This window comes from Galeopterus variegatus, unplaced genomic scaffold (genome assembly GCF_000696425.1).
Source record: "Galeopterus variegatus unplaced genomic scaffold, G_variegatus-3.0.2 Scaffold1716, whole genome shotgun sequence".
NCBI lineage: Eukaryota > Metazoa > Chordata > Mammalia > Dermoptera > Cynocephalidae > Galeopterus > Galeopterus variegatus.
This window is the reverse complement of record NW_007727827.1, coordinates 185,565-199,099: the sequence shown is the minus strand read 5'-3', so window position 1 is coordinate 199,099 and position 13,535 is coordinate 185,565. Positions and strand designations below refer to the sequence as shown.

At 39.2% G+C, this 13,535-nt stretch overlaps 1 protein-coding gene across 4 annotated transcripts in view; it reads left to right on the top strand.

Annotated features, from left to right (window-relative positions):
* The window catches only part of ANKRD28 (ankyrin repeat domain 28), a 194,394-nt gene that overhangs the window by 101,001 nt on the left and 79,858 nt on the right, over positions 1 to 13,535 (top strand). For 3 of the 4 annotated variants that reach the window (XM_008578550.1, XM_008578552.1, XM_008578551.1), the window contains exon 3: positions 4,427 to 4,505. In XM_008578550.1, the coding sequence (XP_008576772.1) occupies positions 4,427 to 4,505 (79 nt within the window). Of the gene's footprint in view, positions 1 to 4,426; positions 4,506 to 13,535 lie in introns of those variants that run through there. The other variant, XM_008578553.1, reaches the window with a different exon arrangement.

Below are 13,535 nucleotides of genomic sequence, written 5' to 3'. Positions count from 1 at the left end.
ACATGCAGCAGTTTTGTTGCTTTCAAGATTCCTAAGGGAATTCACAAGCAGTTAAGCTTTGAATAATTAGGAATTGAACTGATTGTTTACATTTCATTGATTAGTTTTTAGTGTAGTATTTTGGTCAAGAGCCATAAGATTTGGAGGCAGTTTCTTCATCTTTAGGAATAACACACACTCTAAATTACACAGTAATTTTGCAAAGTGCTTTATGTAGTGCCTAGCACATAATAAAGATCTGTAGGGTTGCCTACCTTTTCTGTGAAGCTCTCCCTTTTCTCCATAATTACTATGGGAACATGTTAATCTTTCCTTACTCTCAGCTGATCGGTACACAAATAAGCATCAAACTGATGAGCAAATTTGAATACCAAATTTAGCCAATTAGAATACTCTTCTGGGATGCTGGAGTTAAGAGACTTCTCTTTGGGCTGCTGAAGTTCTAAGAGTAAATCTCAGGAGCAATGATGGTTTTGTTTCCCACTGTGAGGAAATATGTTGTGCTTGGTGAAGATAAAAAAAAGAAACTAATGCATGGAGAAGATATGGAGACAAAAGAGTCCTAAATTTAGATTCCAGTTGTTCTTGTGACCCAGCCATACCCATTGCTTTCCTAAATTTTAGTTGTTTTGTGTCAACTCCACTGTCCTTCCAGTAAAGTCCGTTTTACCTAAACTGGTTCAAGTTAGATTTCTGCCATTCACACCCAATAATGCTATCTAATATATACATGTTCAATTAAGGATGATAATAGAAATGTAGACAGTTTAACTTTTACTTAAAGTTTATATTGCTCTGCTAAATGCTAATGATTTTTCATATTCTAATCTGAAACTTTAAGGTTCCACAGAGGTTTTCACAGTATTCCTTGGGGAAAAAGAATCACTGCATACATCTTGGAACTGGTTTTTTTTTTCCTTTTTGTCTTTTTTCGTGACCGGTAACGGGATCGCAACCCTCGGTGTCGCGCCTGCACCGCGCTCAACCAGTGAGCGGACGGTCTCTATATGGGATCCGAACCCTCGGCAGGAGCGCCGCCGCGCTCCCAAGTGCCGCACTCTACCGAGTGTGCCACCGGGCCGGCCCTTGGAACTGGTTTTTAATTCATTTATGTACAGTTGTATGTCAGAGGCAGTTCTAGAATTTTATTCTCTTACCCCCAAATCAGTAGAAAAGTCTTCTACAACATACAACATATTAGAATATCACTGATTCATGGCAAGTGTTCTCCACTAACATTTTAATTTAGCCTCTCTAGTACCTACAAGGTATGTAACTTTAAGCCAGCAGTTGTATGGATATAGACAGTTTGCTTTCTCTAGATACTTATTACCTTATTATGAAGCCATGACATAAATCTGAAATTGAGCAGTAACAAGTATTCCACCTATATGGTGCAGATAATAATGTAATAAAAGCATAGGATAGAGAGATCTCGGTGGATTGACATGGCCCTGAAGACTTTGTGAAGGAAGTAGAAATGGAGCTGGGTCTTGAAGAGTAGAGGAGATTTGGGTAGGGGAAAGACATTTTGGGCAAAGGGAATGTGTGTAAAGATGAAAATGTGCTGTGTATCCTATTAATGGAGATGGTTGTGGTTCCTTATATAGTTTAGTGGCTTTTGAATGTCAGGTTAAGGAGGTAGAATGGATGGTGATGACAGCCAATAAAAGTGATTGAGAGTGGCAAAGAATATGATGAAAGTGAAATTGTCTTCTAAATTTAATATGCTGGAAGCTAAACCAGTTGGATATCTAATGTGATTTGAGAATGAGAGGTAAAGTTCTAGAAGGGTAATAGTGAATTTTAAAAGTGAAATTAATTAAAAACACAATCTAAAGAGTCTCCCAAATAGCTGTAAGAGTACAAAGCATCATTTCTGTACCACAGTACGCCGGAGTTCTTTTGTTTGAAGCAGTTACAGATATCCACCAATATCCTACAGAGCTATATCACCAAGGTTGAGGTCATCATGGGGCTTCCCTGAGTGTATGATCGTGAATACAGATCAGCAGTCATAGCTTATTTTATAAAGGGGGTAGAGAAGAGTGGGTCTGATAAGTCCTAGGCAGTTCAAGATGAATTCTGTGGACCAGAAGCTGAGCACTGAAAGATAATTGTGCAAATATTCATCAGGGAAGTTTTAGGCTGATAGCTATAGGAGTAAATAAAAGCTAAAACGATAGGAGCAAGAGGGAGAGTGACCATTAAAGTGTAAATGGGGAAGGCAGAGAAGGGAAAGAAAAAATTTCTCAGTCTGAGTAGGTCTGATTGTATTTAAAAGCTTCAGGAAGTTTATTGTGTTAATGAGTAACACTGAAAAGCCTAGGCAAAGAATCCTTTTTTTTAAATGACTGACTACATTAGGACTCAGCTTTGGATAAATCCTGATATTATAGTGGTTCTTTGTTAGCGTTTTTTAACGACTATTTTTTGAGTAATTTCTGTGCAGAGCATTCTGTTTCCTGGGGGTATATATTGGAATAAAAAATATGGTCTTCTGGAAATTAATTGTCTTTAGAGAGATGAGAACTCTTAGTAAACAATTTAACATTAATAGCACTATAACAGTCTCGCTTTATTGGAGTGTTACTATTGTTAGGACAAAAACAATATCACAAATATATTAAAATTATAGGAAGAAATGTGTGAATAAGCCAGTGATAATTATATACATACATGTTTATAAATACTTTTATATACTACATCTAAGCCTTTTTTGGATTGCCTATAGATATTTAACCCTTCTTTTGCCTAGCAGTATTTTTTGTTTTGTTTTGTTTTCTAATTAATTTTCGGTGGCCAAGCTCTTCTTTTCTTACAGTAATTGAGGGATTCCTAAACTAGAAAATTATTGCAAAATGATGTAAAATGTTTATTTTTTTTAAATCTTGAAAGCTGTAATGGCATTCAAATATGATGAGACCCCCAGAATACAGTACCTATTTTAAGCAAAAACTTTATTTCTCTGAATAGTCTGGACGTCAGTGATCCAAGCTGGTGGGGCAACTTTGTTCTGTAAAATCATTCAGGATCTTGTTGCTTGACAGTCTTCTGGGATATTGGCCTAAATCTGCATGGTCAGTGCTGACTCAGTTTCACATCTGCCTTCCATCCTGTGGGAAGTATTAGTCCAGCTGCAGGGTTGTTGTCTTTTAATTTGAAAATGACCTGGAAGTTGTGTCTATTAACTTTCAATGACATACCGCTGGTCAGTAACATACCTTCATGGGAGGCTAGGAATGTACCCTCTCCCTTGGTGGCTAATTGATCTGCTAAAACTTTATTCCTATGGACACAGGGGAGAAACATAGTGTAAAACAAGTGACAATCTGTCACAAGCTTTCTTCAAAGGCATTGGATATAAATTTCAAAATAAGTATATCTGAATGAATAGTTTTTTCAAATGCAGCCAAGTCAACAATATTCTGTTGTAACTTTATGTAGGGTGTAAGTATGAATTTAAAATCCCTGAATGTGGGGCCGGCCCGGTGGCGCACTGCGCTAGTGCGCCGCTTGGGAAGCGCGGAGGCGCTCCCGCCGAGGGTTCGGATCCCACATACGGACCGGTTCCCGCTCACTGGCTGAGCGAGGCTCGGGGGCAACACCGAGGGTTGCGATCCCGTTGCCAGTCCTGGTCCAGTGCGGGGGCGACACTGAGGGTTGCGATCTGTTGCCGGACACGGAAAAAGACAAAAAAAAAAAAAAAAAATCCCTGAATGTGATGTTATCCTAAGGCCTTGCTTCTCATACTGGAGAGCACTCTTTTGGGGGAGAGGGTCCACGAAGCCATGTATTAAATGTAGCTTCTCTTCCTAGAGGAAGATTTGGAGGATTATATATTTTTTGTATTAAAACAGACATGAATATATTTTGGAGCTGGAAGCAAAATTGGCAGGACCATTAAGGAAAACCTTAAGATTGTTTTAAAGGATAATTTCGAATCCCTAGAGGTAATTTTTCTTTTTGCCACTATCGATACTCTTGTGGAAACATTTTGATAAGCACATCTTTTGGTTTCTTAAGGTTTGTTTTATTTAGTTAGGTCAGCAGTTCTAACCTGTTTAAAGTTGTGGAAATATATTGGCAAAAAAAAAGAGTAGTATGAATTAGTAGAAATTTGCCTATGTATATCAGCAGCATAGGCATCTTTATTCAAAGAAAGTCTAAGAAGCTATTTCTTTGTCGTCACAGATTTTAATTTTTATTCTTTGTTGCACTTTATACCACTATTTTAAGGCCAGGAAAAAATTTTTTAGGCTGTTCTTCTAGCAAGAAAACACCCTATGTTTTATTAATTGGACTTGCAGACTAGACTAGAATTGTGGAAGTAATAAGTTAGTAGTTAATGATGGTTTTTCTTCATTTAAACTACATTGGAATTAACCTTATTTTAAAACTTATGTCCCACCTTTCCTCATCACAGGACAATGAAAAGAGAACCCCTTTGCACGCTGCTGCCTATCTTGGAGATGCAGAAATCATTGAACTGCTTATTTTATCTGGTATAGTAACCTCTGTGTAATAAAAGCACATTACATCTGTTTATGTCATAATTAATTTTTCTTACACGTAATTGTCTATTTACTGCATTACCTGGCTTTTCATATTTGTTTCGTAATCTGAAGCTTATTGATTTAATTATTCTACAAATACTGATCACATATTCTGTTCTGTGTGTTTAGAGTACATTAAAGAACAAAATAAAGATTGTTGCCCTGTGGGGCTTATACTCTGATAAGGAAAAATAGGTGATAAATAGGAGTAAATTTTACAGTATGTTAAAAGATAAGTGCTATGGAAAGATAAAAAAAGATCAGGATGAAGGGGATGGGATAGCATATATAGAGTATTTAGAGTATATATAGGAATAACTCACTTGAATTATTAGGAAATGGTTGCAATTTTCCAAGTGGGAGGTGTTAGTGGCTCAGACCAAGTGCAGCAGTGGAGGAGGTGGTAAGAAATAGTCTGTAGATATATTTTGAAAGCAATGCTAGCAAGATTTCTGTCTTTAAATGGCTTTTATCTAATTCTATTTGAGGGCCCATAAAATGCTTTTCAGGAAATTGTACTTTATTTTTTCATTTCTTATAAACTATTTAAATCTTTACGATAGGAAGTAATGCTAGAACTGTCTCTTATAGAATAGCTTCTATTGTGGTCAGCATAAACAAGCATTCAAACAGCACTTAGAAATATGATTATTATAGCCAGATTATCATAATGATATTTATTGGGACAGGATGCATGTAGTTGAATTGAGCTTGTGTTGTCAGATTGTACAGAGGTATGCTTAATGAAATTGGAGAAGTATTATTTGATATTTTGGAGGAAGGAGGGCTGAAAGAGAGAAATTTTGTTTGAAGATCCTATTAAATATAGTAGCCCAACTAGAATTTGCCATTACAAATTTATAAAAAAAATTTTAAATCTAGTTTTTATAACAAATTTCATGATTGTATAGAATTAAATATGGTTAAACATGGACCCAGCTAACATTCTGTTGGTTTCTTTATGAATAGTTTCATCTCTGACACAATTCCTTGAAGACGTCTATTCCTCTATGGATGCTAGCTCACTAGTTTTCAGCTGAAATTTACTAGACGAAGAACTGAGGAGGTTTAAGAAAAAATCCTATTTTCGTTTTAATTGAGGCATCTTCTCCTTAATAATATGAGTTGATGGGACACTGGTTTATATATGGAATATTCTTCACAAACATTGTCCAAGAAACAGTTTTTTTTAATCTTAAGAAGTAGCTATGCAAGATACAGGACAGTCAGACAGTTAAATGTCTAGGACTCTGGATAAGAATTCTACTACTGCATTTTTTTTCCTTTTAACACAGAAGTTTATTTATTTTCATTTTGTCATAAACATTATTTTATATGTTTCAACATGGAGGGTTTTTCCCCCCGTCTTTAATATTTATACCTTGGAGACACTTTTCAAATGCTCAAAGTTGACTTAATCCCTTTTTTTTTTTAAGTGACTGTTTGCAACAGGGATTTTGAGTTATTGTAGAAGTTTTACTTCACGGTCTTTGTAAGTATGATAGTCAGGTGAGCCTCATGAGTATGATAGTATCAGATATCAGCTTTGAAATAAGCATTTGAGAGAATACTTAGTTTCTTTTGAGTAATTCAAATAAGAATCATGTATAAAATTAACCATGGTACATGGTTAAAAAGCTATTTCAACTTGTCTGTGAAAAATACTTTTAATATTTTATCATTTTTATAAGGTAGTGTAGCTCATGTAGCTGTTTTTCATAGGAAAAATAAAGTTCTAAATGCATTTAGTTACTCACAGTTCTCGGAATAGGAAAATTTTTTACAAGGCTTTACGTCATCCCCCTACTCCAGATTTCTTCTAACTTTAATTTCTGGTACTCTCCTTTTTGTTTGCTCTGTTAAGTCCACTGGCTGCCTCCTGCTTCTGGGTCTTTGCACTGCTGTTGCCTTAGCCTCAAACTATCTTTTCTCAGATAATCACATGACTTACTCCCTCACCTTTTTCATGTCTTTGCTCAAATATCAACACCAGCACCACCAGTCCCCTTCTCCTGTGTTCTTTTTACCCTCATACTTATTATTGTCTTACCTCCTTTTAAAATTATACTTGTTTACTGTCATTCTCTCCCCACTAGAGTGTAAACTCCACAAAGGCAGGGATTTAGTCTACTTTGCCTACTTAGCGTGTTTATTCACAGTTCCTAGAATGGTGCTTAACAAACAGGCTGTGAGTGAATCCTTGCTGAATGAAACTATGATTATAGCAATGTAAATTTAGGCTCTGTCTCCCCTTCAGAAATTTGTTCAGATTTTGGTCCTAGTTTCCTAAATCCTTAACGAAAGTGAAAATGGGAGAGGTGGGAACAGGGTTAAGTGTAGGGTTGAAGGGAATCGGGAAACAAATCATTTGCTTTCTTTCCTATGGATGCAATTCAGGTTCTTCCTTAGGCTTTGTTTCTCTTCAGACTTAGCAGTTATGCTCTAATTTAAGAAAATGAAATAAATAAAAACTTTACTTGGGTTTGGAGTAAAATGAGCTGTAGTACAATCCCAGGCTACATTTCTATTAAACTAGAACCATAGTTTTCTACTTACAGATGAAAAAATAAATAAACCAGGCTTTGTGTTGCCATGAAAAGCACTACAGATAGTGTAAAGGGCACAGGCTCTTCAGTCAAACAGATTTGGGTACAAATCTTGGCCCTACCTCTGTGATCTTTGGGAACTTATTTAATCTCTGAGCCTCAACTTCCTCATCTGAAAAATGGGAATAATATAAATTTTATAGGCTTGGAGAAACAAATGAGACAATATAATTAAGTTTCGTAGAAAAGTACCTGACATATAACAGTTACTCAAAATTACAGCTATAATTTTTTAAGCAGTCTTTCTCTTTTTTTCTTAACTTTTTTGGTTCTGCAAAATAAACAAATTGCTTGATGTCAGGAATTATCTTTCCTATGACTTTTAGATATGCTTCCTTAAAAATTCTCTCCTACCAATTTTGAAATCCAGTCATATTCTGAAATGATAAAGAGGAGGGAGTGACTTACCTATGGCGGCAAGATGAAAAGTAGTTTATTTTCACAATCTAGAAAGACAAAATTTGAAAGAAAATATATACTTTTTAAAGATGGAACAGTGTATTCTTATTTAACAAATTCTAGAATTAGGAAACAGCCTTTAAATCTCTATATAAGTACCTTGCTGAACAGTGCCCTCAGAAGCTGAGCAAATAGTAAAGGTTCGTGTAATTTATGGATAACAGAACTCTCTAATAAGTAAGAAGATAAGTAGTAATCAGGATGTATACCTAATTTTAAAGTTGAGACTATAGAGGATAATTGCCATGGCCTTCTATAAAAATACACCTTCATATATTTGAGGAAGGAACCAGAAGAGATGTTGAAACCTGAACCAGAATGAACCAGAGGAATTTTGGTCTGGTATATATTTCTTCAGTTCATTTATCATATGTCAATTTAAAATTCCCATTAACTCTTTAAATTGAAAGTTGATTGGAACAGTTTTATAGCAGATATGCTATACATTTTAGAAGTTAACAAGTATAAGCTAACTGATGAATTTTAAGTTATATATTGGAAGTAGATTTCTAGCATAGCAATATAGTAAAAGACTAATCATATCCAGATTTTAGTTCAGAATAGATACCAGCTGAGTAGTCTTTAAACAGTATATATAGACTCATAAGCTTCTATAGAGATGCTTCATGGGCTCTACTAAAATTGGTTTGCATGCCATGGTTGCTGAGATCAGAGTTAGACTCACTGTTATCCATACCCCTGATTTAAAATTCTGGGTCCATCAAAATAGCCTTACAATGAATTTTTTATTTTTTTTTATTTTTTTTATTTTTTTGTCTTTTTCTTGACCGGTAAGGGGATCACAACCCTTGGTGTGATGTCACCCGCACCGCGCTCAGCCAGTGAGTGCACCAGTCATTCCTATATAGGATCTGAACCCACGGCGGGAGCGTCACTGCGCTCCCAGCACCGCACTCTCCTGAGTGCGCCACGGGGCCGCCCTTACAATGAATTTTTAAGAAGTTGATTTATAAATTAGAATTGACACTATGTGTTTGACCTGATAAATTCACTGGGTAAAGAGGAGAACAAAATATGTGGCAAGAAAAATAGGCAGCAAAATTAGGCTAATTTGTTTGTAGTTAGTAATGACAACTTAGTGTAGGATAGTTTGTGGTAGATTGCTCTTATACTTCATGTTAATTACCAGCAATACATTATAATAGTAATTAGGTTAACTTAAACTGGTGTAATCTTAAATAAATAAATTAAGCAATGTGAAATAACCCCCATTTAGATCTTGCATGCTATAAGGTCAATAAAGAACATGCTATAAAGTCAATTTCTATAACAAGAATATTTATAGTTAAAAGCTACTGTTTTTGTTTTAATTTTTGTTGAATCAGAATTGATTATACATATTTTGGGGGTTCAATATTGAGATATGTTAATCAAATCAATATTACTAGCATATATATTGTTACAAATCGTAATTATTCTTTATGCCCCTTGTCCAATCTCTCCCCATCTCCCTCCCCCTTCTAATTACCATAGATTTCTTCTCTCCTTCTGAAAGAGTTACTCTGGTAACTCATTGGTTACTCTGTTGATTTGTTACCTAGATGATCCTGTCCAGTGCTGAGAGGTGTGGTCAGGTCCCCCAATATTATCATAGAGCAGATGCTTCTTCTGTCACACTGAAATGGGCTTTGTGGTGAGAGACATCCTCTTCTTTTCTTTATCTCTGCTGGTGACTCTGCTTGTGTCAATGAACTCCAGTGGCTGGCAGACCATTTGTGTGGTTTGTGGCATCTAGGCACTTCCGTAGCAGCCATGGTTGTGGTGGCTGTGGTGGGCCACCCACACAGAGGTGATGTTTTTGGCATGCTTCTTAGTGCTGGCGGTGTGCCTGGTTGTGGGGAGTGTCTGGTCCTCAGCTGCATGCCTCAGTTCCCCAGGTGGGCCTGGAGGTGGTGGCGCAGTGTGCCAGGTTGTGTGTGTGGAGGGAATCTGGTCCCCTTCTCCATGCCTCGGGTCCCTGGGCAGGGCACTGAGGCACTGGCAATGTGCCTGGTTGTGTGTGTGTGGGGGGGGTCTGTTCCCCATTTCCATACCTTGGGTCACCAGGCGGGCCCCAAGGTGCTGGCACAGTGTGCTTGGTTGTGGGAGGACGTCCAGTCTCCTTCTCCATGCCTCAGGTCTTCAGGCAGGCCCTGAGGCACTTGCGTGGTGTGCCTGGTTGTGGGGGGGGGGTCCAGTCCCGTTCTCCATGCCTCGAGTCCCCAGGCGGGCCCTGAGGCTCTGGTGATATGCCTGGATGTGGGAGTGGGGTCCAATCCTCAGCTCCATGCCTCATGTCCCCTGGCGGGCCCCAAGGTGCTGGCATTGTGCCTGGGCTAGAACTAATTTTTTGGCCTTTGCTTATTTCTTAAAAGGGGGTACTTCCTGTGGGAACCAGTATTTGAGCTCTGTGGTTTAGCTAAATTGCTATTTTACTGCTGTTTCCCTAGGGAAGGCTTTTTGTGCAGCTCAGGGTTTAATGGTTGACCTCATAGGTACTTCCAGCTCTCCAGAGACCCGATGCACCTGGGTTATGTAGAAACTCTGATCTGAGCTTGAGGTTTTTCATCAAACTGCACCCCATGCAATTCTGCATTCCCAACCAGTCTCCTCTGTGTGGTCTTGTGCTGATTGGGGGGCAAATCAGCTGTCCTTGCTGTGTCCCAGTGTTCTCCCAGTGGGCCTGTCTCCCCGACCACTTGTGTGCTCCAAACACATACCATGGGACAGGCCCTGCGCCAGTCACTTGCGATGACTCACCAGCCTCTGAATGGCTCCCTTTTTACAGCTGTTCTGGTTCCTCGCTCCTGCACGTGTCCACAGGAACCCTGTTAGTGGTCTTGCTGTTCTGGGGACCAGCACAGCTCTCTTCTCACCTGCTGCCTGCAAGTAACTCCATCTGAAGGGCACAGCTGTGGCTTCTGCCAGCTCCTGCTCCATGCACTCAGCAGCTGGAGTCTTAAAGCACCGCAGCCCAAAATGCTCAGAACAGTTTTTTCTTTCTCTCATCATGGTTTCTCCTGCCTTCATGAACTCTGTAGGCCTCTCCTCCTCTTCCCCTGAGCTCCAGCAGCCCCAGCTTGGCTGATGTTACATTTTTGTAGTTGTAAATTGGTTGATTTGTGGGAGAGAGTGACACTGAGGACCATCTATTCCGCCATCTTGACCGGAACTCTCAAAAGATACTTTGAGGGCCGGCCCGGTGGCGCACTGGAAAGTGTGCCGCTTGGGAGCGCGGTGGCGCTCCCACTGAGGGTTCGGATCCCATATGGAGACCGGTTCCCGCTCACTGGCTGAGCGCAGTGCGGGTGCAACACCGAGGGTTGCGATCCCGTTGCCAGTCCCTGGTACGGGCGCGACACTGAGAGTTGCGATCCCGTTGCCAGTCCCCAGTACGGGCGCGACACCGAGGGTTGCAATCCCGTTACCGGTCAGTAAAAAAGACAAAAAGGAAAAAAAAAAGATACTTTGATATCCATGGCAAGGTGTTTTCTATTTTATTTTATTTTATTTATTTATTTATTTATTTTTTGTCTTTTTCCGTGTCCGGCAACGGATCGCAACCCTCAGTGTTGCCCCCGTACCGGACCAGGGACCGGCAACGGGATTGCAAACCTCGGTGTTGCTCCCGCGCCTCGCTCAGCCAGTGAGCGGGAACCGGTCTGTATGTGGGATCCGAACCCTCGGGTGGGAGCGCCGCCGCGCATCCCAAGCGATGCACTTATCCAGTGCGCCACCGGGCCAGCCCTCTATTTTATTTTTTAATTTTTTAGTTGACACATAAAATTGTACATATTTATGGGGTACAAAGTGATATTTTGATACATGTATAGAATATGTAATGTTCAAATCAAGGTAATTAGCATATTCATCACCACAAACATTTATCATTTCTTTGTGTTGAAAACATTTGAACTCCTCTTTTCTAGCCATTTGGAAATATGTCATAAATTGTTAAAGGTACCTGGCACTATTGTATAACACTACTGTAGAACACTGGAACTTTTTTTTCTTATCTAGTTGTAAGTCTGTGTCTGTTAACCAACCTCTCCCTATTGCTGACCACCACCGTCCCCAGTTTCTAATAACCGAAATCCTACTCTCCACTTCTATGAGGTCAACTTTTTTAGTTCCCATATATGAATGAGGACATGTAGTATTTATCTTTCTGTGCCTGGCTTATTTCACTTGACATAATGTCTTCCAGGCTCATCCATGTTGCCAGAAATTACAGGATTTCATTCATTCTTATGGCTGAGCAGTATTCCATTGTGTATGTATACCACATTGTCTTTATCCATTCACCCATTTTTGGACACCTAGGATGATTCCATATCTTGGCTATCATGAATGATGCTTCAGTAAACATGAGGATGCACATATCTTTTCAATATACAGATTTCCTTTCCTTTGGATAAGTATGCAATAGTGAGATTGTTGGATCATATAGTAGTTCTATTTGTAGTTTTTGAGGAACCTCTGTACTGTTTTCCATAATGTCTGTACTAATTTCCATTCCGACCAACAGTGTATCCCTTTTGTCTGCACCCTTGCTAGCATTTGTTATGTTTTGCCTTTTTGATGATAGCCCTTCTTACTGGCATGAGATAATATCTCATTGTGGTTTTGATTTGCATTTCCCTGATGATTACTGATGTTAAGCATTTTTTCATTTATCTGTTGACCATTTCTGTGTTTTCTTTTGAGAAATGTCTGTTCAAGTCATTTGTCCATGTTTTTTTAATTGGATTTGTTTTTCTGCTGTTGAGTTGTTTGAGTTCCTTGTGTATTCTGTATATTAATTCCTTATCAGATGAATAGTTTGCAAATATTTTCTGCCATTCTTCAGGTTGCCTCTTTACTCTGTTGATTGTTTCTTTTTCTGTGGAGAAGCTTTTTATTTTGATTTAGTCGCATTTGTGTATTTTTGCTTTTGTTGCCTGTGCTTTTGAAGTCTTCTCCATAAAAATCTTTGCCTAGTCCAGTGTCCTGAAGTGTTTCCATGTTTTCTTCTAGTAGTGCTATGGCTGCAGATATTACATTTAACTCAAATCTATTTTGAGTTGATTTTAGTATATGGTGAGAGATAGTAGTCTAGTTTCATTCTGCTTATGGATATCCAGTTTTCCTAGCACCATTTTTTGACAAGGCTGTCCTTTCCGCAACATATATTCTTGGCGCCTTTGTGGAAAACAGTTGGCTGTAGGGGCCGGCCCGGTGGCGCACTGCTATAGTGCGCCGCTTCGGAAGTGTGGCGGCGCTCCCGCCGAGGGTTCAGATCCCACATACAGACCGGTTCCCGCTCACTGGCTGAGCGAGGCGCGGGAGCAACACCGAGGGTTGCGATCCCGTTGCCGGTCCCGGTCCGGTACGGGGGCGACACTGAGGGTTGCGATCCGTTGCCGGACATGAAAAAAGACAAAAAGGAAAAAAAAAAAAAAAGAAAACAGTTGGCTGTAGATACATGGATTTGTTTCTGTGTTCTCTGTTATGTTCAACCACGTGTCTGTTTTTATGCCAGTATCATGCTGTTTTGATTACTATAGCTTTGTAGTATATTGTGAAATTGGATATTTTGATGCCTCCAGCTTTGTTCTTTCTGCTAAGGATCGCTTTGGCTATTCAGGGTCTTTTGTGGTTCATATGAATTTTAGGATTGTTTTTCTACTTCTGTGAAGAACATCATTAGTATTTTGATAGGGGTTGCATTGAATCTATAGATTGCTTTGGGTTGTATGATCATTTTGTCAGTATTCAAATCTGTGAACATGGACATCTTTCCTTTTTTTTTTTCCCCCATGTCCGGCAACGGATCGCAACCCTCAGTGTCGCGCCCGTACTGGACCGGGACCGGCAACGGGATCGCAACCCTCAGTGTTGCACCCGCACCTCGCTCAGCCAGTGAGCGGGAACC